Below are 10536 nucleotides of genomic sequence, written 5' to 3'. Positions count from 1 at the left end.
CTACCTCTTCTAGAGCTCTTTCTTCCCATAAAATTGCATATAGTAACATCAAGGTAATGACAGAGGTTCCACCTATTAGCTAAATAACGCAAAAGACACAACGTACAGCAACACCATCCAACGAACTGACGCTGTCCGACAGTTGGTTCAGCGTGTCCCTGGCCATAGAGGGAACCTGAGAAATAAAACGTGTGTACGAACGTGTGTACGTGTGTCCATTCAGTGAGAGGTCAAAGCACCGGTTTGTGTTCATTTGCATAAAGCCTCACCAAAGGTTCCAAGCCACGCACACACCCAGGACAGGCCACACCGCCCGGTCCACAAAACCGCTAGCTCGTGCACTTCACCATCTAGCCATGCTCTTTTCCCTGTCCTCCGTCTCCTCTTTTTTCCACTCCCCGCTCCTCCCACCAAACCAGCTCAGCAAGTAGGAGGCGTGGAAGAGACACACCCACTAATAGCAGCATTATTTTACTTTTTTTTCCCGCGGTTTTTCTCATACACAACAAGGCAGATTTGCATCTCTCACAGGCCCAAACAGGAAGAAGAGGAAAGTGGTTTTGCCAACATTCAAATAAGTTCTTTCATAATATCTGGGCATAACACGCTCATAAAAGGTCCGTGAGCAGCACGTCTAGGTTCATAGCAGAAGCAGCATTTGCCTCGAAATGTCTTGGGCTCTGCTGTACCCTGGGTTTGGGTCACTGTGTTAAACCTCCGCACATCTCTCCCGCAGCCGAAATGTCCTCTCCCACCATGAAGAAGGCGGAGAAGCCGCTGTTCAGCCCCACCTCCCCGCAGGACCCCTCCCCCCGCCTGAGTACCTTCCCCCAGCACCACCACCCGAGCCTGACCAGCGTGGGACACAGCGGTACGTCCGACTGGACTGCAGAGTGCAGTAGCTGCTTTTAGATCAAAACACGCACTTGCATGCAAAAACAAATGACAGCTGATGTAAGTGTGTAAGTGTGTTCCGTGTCTGTGTGTGTATGCAGTGATCTCCACGAGGAGCCCCCCACCCCACTCTCCCCTGCAGTTCTCTGCCCCCTGCCATCCTGCCCCCTGCACCTTCATCCTACTTCTCCCACCCCCCACCATCCGCTACCCTCCCCACCTCAACCCACCTGACTCCCTCAAGAACTACGTGCAGCCTTACGACCCATCCAGCCCCCAGAGTAGCCAGGTGAGAAGCAGGTCTCGTGTTTGTGCACAAACACACACAAATTCACACTTGTCTTGTTTACTCTCCATGCAGGGACCTTCCATTAACATCATGATTACTGTAGCTAATTAATGCTACACCTAGCCCTAACCCTAGCCAAAATTTGCCAGTAATGTTACCCAAATAGAATAGAATACAATTGAATAGAATAATAATTAATTATCTACAATGTGGCAATTTGTCTTTGGTCACTCAAGGCATTAAAAATAAAATATTATCAACATTCAAAGCATTAAAAAATCATAACATTAATGACAGGTATGACATAAATAACATACATCATAAATGCATCACATAATTACAAGCCCGAGAAATCACGATTTCTACTGCATTTGGTAAAACAGGCCACCTGGTTTCCTTTGGCATCCTGTGCCGTCTGCTTGATGGTGATTGTTCAAATGAGAGGAATTGAGAGGATGCGGTGTGTCCTTCATTATTTACAATTCCTTTTTATGAGTATGGTACCTGTACAAATCTTCCGTATGTCTTTGAATTCTCCCTACTAATTTACTACCAATTCTCACTATTCTCATAATCTTTTCCTGTTTACTAATTTGACACCACTTGAAAGGCAGCGAAACACTCAGCGTACACATCCTTCTCGTTTAATAACCAATTAAAGCCATGTCTTTTGCATGTGTAAAAAAGTCTCAAGATTTTAAAACGCTGTGTACAGGTGGAGAACAGCACAGGTGATAACACATATCCTTGGGGGACACTATTGTTGGACCAATTATTAGGATGCTATTCAATTAGCATTTTCTCTTTGGGGAAAACTTAACAGAAGTTCTGTAATCCAAAGAATAATTCCTACATTCACCCATAAACCTAATAAGTGTTTTATGTTAAATTGCTCTTTTAGTTTGTCAAATAAAATTGTACATTTTGTACAAAACAAAACATAAAAACTTATGGGGTCCCCACAAGGTCACAAATGTCAGATGTATCCATGTGGGGACATTTGCTTTCCACTACACACATTAACACGTACACACCAACACACACAAACGCACACGAGCCCTACTAAAAAATTCGCGCGCCATCGTGACGCACAGAAGCACACTGTAGTCTCACTCCTCAGGAGTGTGTGCGCCTTCGGTTTACTCACACTGAACCCTTTTCTACAGCTGCTCTTTAAAACAGGGCGAGAGAATAATTTCTCTGGAGCACTTCCATTAAACACTGTCAGAGCTCCCCAGAACAACTTTGTTTAGGACTTTTCAAGCTGTTCTTTTTTCTCTTGGCCTTTTCTCTCTGCAACTGCTCTGCATCTGGTTTGATCTCTGAATGTTTCACTCTCTTCTCTCTCTTTTCCTCTCTCTCTGTCTGTTTTTCCCACTGAGTCAGACTCCAGTTTGATTAACGGGGACACATCGCGTCGATGTGGTAACTGACCCAGTTTAGCTAACGAGCGCAAAAATCATTAGTGGTTTGATCCATCGGCGCCTCAACCCCGATGGCCTCGGTATCCGCCGCGGCGACCGTATTTACTGCCCCAGTAAACGAAGGAAAGGGATGGAGGTGGGAACCAGGGATGTAGCAAAAGCCAGTCAATAAATACTTCATACAGGCAAACCGCTACGTGGTAGCTCCAGCACATATGCGTTCAATGTCGGACACTAACGCTCTGGCAACCGTTTAATGGCTGGCAAAGAATCCGCGCTCGTCAGTCACGATGTGAAAGTCGATTCGGAGTTGAGGCGGCGTAACTGCGCGAATGTAAACAGTAGCACCCCGAAAAGCGTTTAAGCCTCGCTGGGTTTTATTTATTTGGTTATTTATTGTTTTTATAGAAGCGTATTGTTGTATTTAAACGCATTGTAATGACTTGCAAATTTCGGAACAAACTCCCGTTGAAACTTTAATGGCCTGTTTAAAGCCCCCTTCGGTTAAAATGGCTATTGTTTGCGTGTTTTAACTGTCCGGAGCGGGCTGGTTTGTTTTCGAGAGTGCAGTAGAAAGGGGCGGGCCCGTCTCTGGCCTGCTGTGGTCACACTGAGCCTGACTCCTCCCCTCCTAGGCCTGATTGATGGCTTCTTGGTGAGTCTGAAATAACTCCTTCTTTCTTCCTCCGTGCCAAGAAGGACAAGCTGCCCCACTCATCTTAATTAGCTCCACAAAATCCCTCGAAAAAAAGGGGGGCAGATTTCTCCAAACATTTTCTTAGGGGGGAAATTTATATTCCCCGCTTTCGGCGTGACAGCGTCGATGCTTGACGGCTGCCTTTTTATCCCTCTCTGAGTGCAAATTAATTTTGATAGCACCGTTTTATGACACTTGAAACAAGAGAAGGTGTGGAAAGTGAAAAAGCTTTGATTAATCTAGCTCCGTAAATCTGCCGAAGGCATCCGCTTTGGTTCGGCTCGGGTGAGTCCGAACCCACCGCCTCGCTGGCCACCTGGCCTGCCTCCAGGACAGGTCGGATCGGAGCTCACGGTGGGCCTGGTCCGGGGTGGGCTCTGGGCTGCTGTACATCCACAAAACTCCTAAAACTCTGGCTTCGGTTTCAGGGTCTCTCAACAGCAGAAATTTACAGGCTGATTGAAAGGAGAAGCTTGGTCCTCTCCCTGTGAGAGGGAAAGAAAAAAAAACACCTAAACTCCTAAACAAATCCCATTATCAGACCCTGTCGCGATGAAGCGATTCTCTTCTGAACGAACGATACAGTGTATTAGTTTTATATCCGTGCGGATCGCGTCGTAAAGAAGAAAAGCACTCTGCGATGTGACAAGGTGGAGTGCATGGGGACCGTTACTTGGGAGAACGCGGTGGGAACGATAAAGGTCGTAAATATTTGCCGTTGCCGGGGTCCGGCGCTCGGCAGGGGGAGATCGCTCGGCAAATAACATGCGGCATATAATGGGGTGGACGGGGGCCAGGATGTTTTTATGCTTGCTTTAACGCAGATTATATTACACCCTAATTAAACATTCTATTCACATGGGGGAACCCTGCAGACACCATTCTCTTTCATAAAGGGCCTGACTGAGGTTTGAACTTAGGGCCCCAAAAGTGAATTCTGTAGCGTCTGTCTCCAGCAGTTAAGAGTCTGTCTCTCTCTCTCTCTCTCTCTCTCTCTCTCTCTCTCTCTCTCTCTCTCTCTCTCTCTCTCTCTCTCTCTCTCTCTCTCTCTCTCTCATTGTCTCTTCTCTTTCTGAACCAGGAAAACTTGAGGACTCGGGCGCAGAGCAGAATGTTAACGTGATTTTCTGTCTAGAACATTTATGTCCATTCTGTTCCTCATAATTCCTGAACACAATGATCCTCTGACTGTTTCTACGTGTGTGTCTCCCTGTGTGTGTGCCGAACAGCCGCCGAACAGCAGCGGTCAGGTTGTAGGGAAGGTTCCGGGCCACTTCACCCCAGTGCTAACTCCCTCTCCCCACCACGGGGCAGTGAGACCCGTCTCTCTCTCCATGCCTGACACCAAGCCGATCACCACCTCCGCAGAGGGTGAGCATCCCGGAGCCCTTCCCCACACCAGCTCGCGTGGAAACCACTTAAGCAGACTTTCGGAGAGAGCAAGCTTGCACCATTGCTAATTTGTGTGTGTGTGTGTGTGTGTGTGTGTGTGTGTGTGTGTGTGTGTTCAGGTTATTCAGCCCCTGGAACCCCTACTGCTAACCGTTTTGTGGGACTGAGCCCTAGAGACCCAGCCTTCCTCCACCAGCAACAGGTGAGATGCTGCTCATGCCCCTCGTTATTCCCTCTCTCCATTTCTCTCTCTCTCTCTCTCTCTCTCTCTCTCTCTCTCTCTCTCTCTCTCTCTCTCTCTCTCTCTCTCTCTCTCTCTCTCTCTCTTTATCTCTCTCCAAATCCCCACCCAGCTGTTCAGCTCTCATCACAAGTGGCACAACAAGCACACTAGTTGCTCTCTCTCTCTCTCTCTCTCTCTCTCCTTTTAATCTCTCTTCATTTTGTCCTTTAGCACCATTGTTAAGAATGAGTTTTGACGGAGTTTTAAAAAATGAGCACTTAGTTCAGCCTGACTGAAGCGATTCCTCCTCACCAAAATGTATTTTCTGCTGCCTACCAAATGAACCTGAGTAGCACATACTTTGGCCAGGTAGGCTCACCGTAGTTCACAGTCTCCTCTCGTTTACACAATTGCTGAGATATTTCCTCCGCTTACCCTGTAACCATGGCAACTCCCAGACCCTTTAAGGTCATTCCAAGAGTTGGTCAGCATCATTGTCTTGGGGAGAGAGAGAGAGCATTAGTTCACATCCCCACAGACAGAATGTTTTTTCCCCCGAAAACTATTGAGATTGACCAAGAACTTTGGCCTAAATTCTCTTTAAACTTGACATAACCCCAAATAAGGAGGGACAGACTGCTTGTCATGCGATTAGCATGCCAGTATAATAATGCTAAACAGTATAGCAGTTTCAGATTTTGTTCTTTTTAAGTATGTAATATAAGTGTCGCCTTTTTGGTTTATTTTGTTTTTGCAGATGACTTTTGTGGCATTGCCGGTGTTTTCCTTAACTGATCTGAGATCTGACGGGCCTGATTTCAGCCTAGTCCCCAGGGGGTTCCTTTCAGCCTTAATTTTGTTACAGTGGCTCTTATTGTGTTGAAATGGACAAACATGGAGCTCACAAAAAAAAATAATAAAGTGACCTTTCTGGCAGAAGACTGTTATGAAACTAGAGATTGTGTGTCTGAGATCGTGAAACTAGAGATCTACAGATCTTGTGAGAAACTAGAGATCATGTCTGTATGCGTGTCTGTGCGTGTGAGCGGATATGTGTGTGTGTGTGCGCGTGTGTGTGTGTGTGTAGCAGCAGCAGTCCTGCGCAGTAGGAAGGGTCTGGTCCGAGGCCAGCGTATTCCACCCTCTTCTAATTGAATTCATCTGCACGCGGCTTCATAATAATTAGTGGTTTTCTCCTGCCCTGCTCCTGAGTTGCAGTAATGGCAGGCCTTCTCTTTTACTGCACTCTGGTTTGGCATTGTCGGACAGGGGCTGAGAAATGTGTAGCTCCTTGCCAGCACGGGGCCACCACGCTCAGGGCTTTGCTCTCCCTCTCGCGTTTCGTTTTAAAGAGAAAGACACACTTTGGTCCTCTAACAGATCTTTCATATCCCAGAGCGAGCCAGAGCGTTAACATGCTTAAGTTCTCACGTGGCACGAAACTCTCACGTGGCTTGTAGCGTCACGGACGTGCAAATTCGCCGTGGATGAGAGGAAGGGGGGTGGGGGGGGGGGTGGTTTCGTGGAGGCTTACTGGGTGAGAAGGAGGCTCGCGGGATTCGTTTTGTAGTTTTGGGTTGTCCGCCGAGACGGACGCGTGGACAGGAGTCATTAGAGAGAGTGCGAGAGGCGTGGCCGTCGTGGTTGGACAGATGGACGTCATTGCCATAATGCCATTAGACAGGTCTGCGGTTGCTCCGCCTCTGTACCCGGGGCTGCCTCAACCGCATACTTAGTGCTTTTTGTGTTCCGCCATCGCATGCTGCATGAGGGTCATAATAGACAGGGTGATATATCAGACATCCATCATGTTTCTGTAAGCCTGCGCCTTTGTACTTTTTGCACCATGATTTTTGTATGGGGGGGGATTCACCCGTGAACCTGCAGCCAGAGAGCCCGGTGGCAGGGTAAATAACAACTCCGTCATGCACTGGCTTTTATGCGGGGTGATTTATCATGCCATATTATGAGTTGTATTGACACCTGCACCCCCCCCCGGCGGGCCTTTGTCGGATGCGCGGTGCAACACCCAGGGCCGTATGGATTACAGGCGTCACCACGGCGTCACCTTACAGCCACACGGCCGGCTCGTCCCAGCATGCCGCGGGGCTGGGCGCTCCCCCGTAGCCCCGTGGAGCCGTCTGCAACCTGAGCGCCAGTGTCTAGACTCCAGACGCTCCGTTCGGCCCGCTCGCTGGGCCCGGGCTCCTTTCCCTCTGTTTTCTCTCGCTCCGTGTCGCCCTCACGCCGCCACTTCTGTTTTTCTCCCACCCCCCTCCTTTTGTCCTTTGTCTTTCGGCTCTGGTCTCCCTCGCTCTTCCTCTTTCCATATCATGTCTCGTTTTCTTCACACCTCCTTTCTCCTTCTTCCTCCCTTCTTCTCATCACGCTCCCATTACTCGACAAACGAAACGCAGATGGGGCCGAGCAAGTTTTTAGAAGGGCCCCGTTCTTTAAAACGTTCAGATCTCTAAGAAAAAAAAATCTCTAAGGAAAGGATCATCTCTGTGATCTTGGGATCCGTTTTGCCGTACTCGATCCTTACAGCTGACTCAGCAAATGCCGGACCGCGCCGCGATCATGCTGGCTGTCCGCGCAACGCGTGGGCTTTCTACGGCGGTCGCATTTGCGATCCTGCAAGCCTCCCGTCATTGTGGCCTGTGACATCCTACGTGACACGGACGTGTGGTAGGAAGGCTGAGGCTTAAAAGAGAAGCTTCGGGCCGGCAGCATTTAGGAGTGAAGGACGGTTTCCTCTGGTAAGGCCTAACTGCAGAGGCCCTTTCAGACATCGAATGCATCCAGAGACGAGATATTGTAGGAGAGAGCCGAGGTCATGACCTCTCCAGGAAGACACGTTGTTTGTGTTTCTCATGGACTGGTTTTTGGTACTGTAACTGAGCTAATGTAAGGAATCGCTGTGACAAGCCTTATAAAGTGTTCAACGAGCATTTTACAAACGCATTATTATCGAAAGACGTGTTGTAACATATTGAGTGGCCCCATGTAACTGCGCTTCAGGATCTGATTAACATTTACATGGGTGATTAACTGTATGAACACGGCCAAACAGGTTGGGCGAAGATATCGAGAGCCAGGCAGATGGTCATAGTGTCTGAGTGGTACAATGGCATTGTTGTTCAACCAGGCCCATTTGGAACTTGCTTCTAACCCATACACACTTGGGAAAGTGACAGATGAATTCACACATGTAAGCACAAGCGCACACGCGCCCACGTACAACACATGCACACACACACACACACACGCACACACACACACACTCACACACACACACACATACATAGAGACACACAGAAACACCTGCTCCAGAATGAGGCCCCAGTGTAAAGTGTTTGAGAAAACACCAGTGAGGCGAAGATTTCATTAGCCGTTCTCCCTCGAGGGTCTTACCCCCCTCTGTTTTTCTACTCTCTCTTTCTCTCTCTCTCTCTCTCTCTCTCTCTCTCTCTCTCTCTCTCTCTCTCTTTTTCTCTCTCTCCCCCTCTCTTTCTCTCTTCCTACCTCTCTCTCCCTGACTCCCTCTCTCCTCCTTTCCCAAGTGACAGCCCCGGCCTCGCTCCTGGGACCCGTCCCTGATCAAAATCCCATTTGGCTTCATCTAGCGTTAGCATGGCTAGCCACCGTGCACACAGCTGTCTGCTAGTGCCACATTCACTGAGGCCCATGTGCATCCACAGGCCACCCCCTCCATGAGTTCCCACCACTGCGCACAGATGGCACCCGGATCCCCCCCCACATACCTCCCGGGCCCCGAGTGCTCATGGGAACCTCGCTAGCGGCAGGCGGCTAATTGCTAACCCTGAGCCGCGCTGTTTGGGTCACGTCGTTGTTATTTACTTGATGCCAGCGTATCAGGTGACATTTGGACAAGCTGCACCCCCCTCCCCCACAAGTAAGATAAGACTTCACATGGCGTGGATTCAACACTGCCACATGTGAAGAAGCCAAATTTAATCTCATATGTGTGGAAGGATAAAATGAAGCTCAGAAAATGCGTTATTTTTTCTGAGGGGGCGGGTCGTCAAATGTCCACTAGGTGCGTCCTCTGGTGTCAGTAGTACTAAGAAAACACGTGGGATTTTGGTGTTATATTGGTGACAGGTGCCTTGTGTTTATGTTTTTTTGGGTTTTGACCAGACTGGCACTTTGCAGGAAAATCCTAGAAGAGACCCAAAATGAACTTCCTGGCTGTTTTCCTGGGCCTGCGGCCTTGAACCTCAGTTTACTCGTGAACACTAATTGCCACAGTTGTGGGTCCTTTTCACCACATATTGTGTGTGTGTTTTTTTTGTGTGTGGGGATTGACCAAAACAGGACGAAGAAATACGTGCCACTGAAACACTGTGATAGCTGACCTCGACTTCGCCCCAAAGCCATTGTTTTCTAGCATTAGCTTCAACACACACACACACACACACACACACACACACACACACACACACACACAAGTTTTCTGTGGAAATAAAGCTGGCAGTTATACTGATGGAGGTGGATATCCGCAAACAGTGTGAAACGGAATCACCCAAGATGTGAAAAATGCCTCCAATAGCATCATGTACTTCATTGCAATTTTAAGTAGAACTTTATCTGATTTCGGCATGGTTCCAGGGCAAACTTTCTGTTTCGCCGCCACCACAGCGAAGCCAACAAGACGCTGACCCGCCCTCTCTAGCCACTTCCCTCACACTTTTCTATACTATATTTACTCAATATAGTGTATGTATGATTTATACTGGCGCCAGCCATAACTGCACCTCTGAGCTAGCTGTAAAATTCCAATAAGTTCCTGCTTGACGTTAGTGCTTCTGCTCAGCCTCCTAATTTATGTGGATCTTATTTGGAGAAATGGATATTTTAACCGCCCGAGTCTCTCAGGGTCGCCGCTAAAGCATCTTTGAAGTAAATATAGAAAATTATTTCTTCACCTCTGTAGATTTATTGCACTTAAAATGAATTCCGTCCGGGAATGGTACAGGTGCTTTTTCCAGAAATGGCCCCCGTGCTTCAGCAGAGCGTCGGCGTCACTGAGGGAGAAGCTACCTGATTACAGCTCTGCCTCGATGTCGCTTCACGGCGCTTGCGACGCCATTCAACCCCGACACTCCGTCCTGCGACCGTGCTTGACTCTGTCTCTCTCTCTGTACCACCATGTGCGTGAACCCCCTTCTGTACCTCCGAAAACCGGCGTGGTGTGTTAGTGGTCAGCACAACACCGGCCAAGCCATTAAAAAATGGTACAGCGCCACCCAAAGCCGCCTTCCTCGAGGAATGGCCCCGCTTCTGTCCACCACTGCTTGGAGCAGTAGCTTAGGTGACGATGCCCACGTACCAGAGGGAATGCATGGCCCCCGGGTCTCGCACGCAGGCGTCCCGGCCCAGACGCACAGCATGCGTGTAACCCGGCCCCTAGTTTTGTAAACTAACCTCTTCTTTTACTTCCAGGACAGTTAAAGATTACCCCACTAATGCTGCATGACACATATAACATTTGCTGTTTTTGCATTTACATTTTTCAGGCATGTTGTCCAAGACTCAGATTAAGCTTATTGATTACGCCCAGTTTTGAAAAGGAGAAATAAGACATATTAATTCA

At 48.5% G+C, this 10536-nt stretch overlaps 1 protein-coding gene across 1 annotated transcript in view; it reads left to right on the top strand.

The window, feature by feature from the left end:
* The first annotated feature begins 715 nt into the window (after positions 1-715).
* Positions 716-10536, top strand: part of LOC143475603 (nuclear factor 1 B-type-like) — a 22153-nt gene continuing 12332 nt past the window's right edge. The window contains 6 exon segments of the mRNA XM_076973483.1: positions 716-871; positions 996-1045; positions 1047-1088; positions 1091-1183; positions 4534-4675; positions 4816-4898. Coding sequence (XP_076829598.1) covers positions 742-871; positions 996-1045; positions 1047-1088; positions 1091-1183; positions 4534-4675; positions 4816-4898 — 540 coding nt within the window. The 5' untranslated portion in view covers positions 716-741.

Source organism: Brachyhypopomus gauderio, chromosome 14 (genome assembly GCF_052324685.1).
Source record: "Brachyhypopomus gauderio isolate BG-103 chromosome 14, BGAUD_0.2, whole genome shotgun sequence".
NCBI lineage: Eukaryota > Metazoa > Chordata > Actinopteri > Gymnotiformes > Hypopomidae > Brachyhypopomus > Brachyhypopomus gauderio.
The sequence above is the reverse complement of the archived record's forward strand: the minus strand, read 5'-3'. Positions and strand labels throughout refer to the sequence as shown.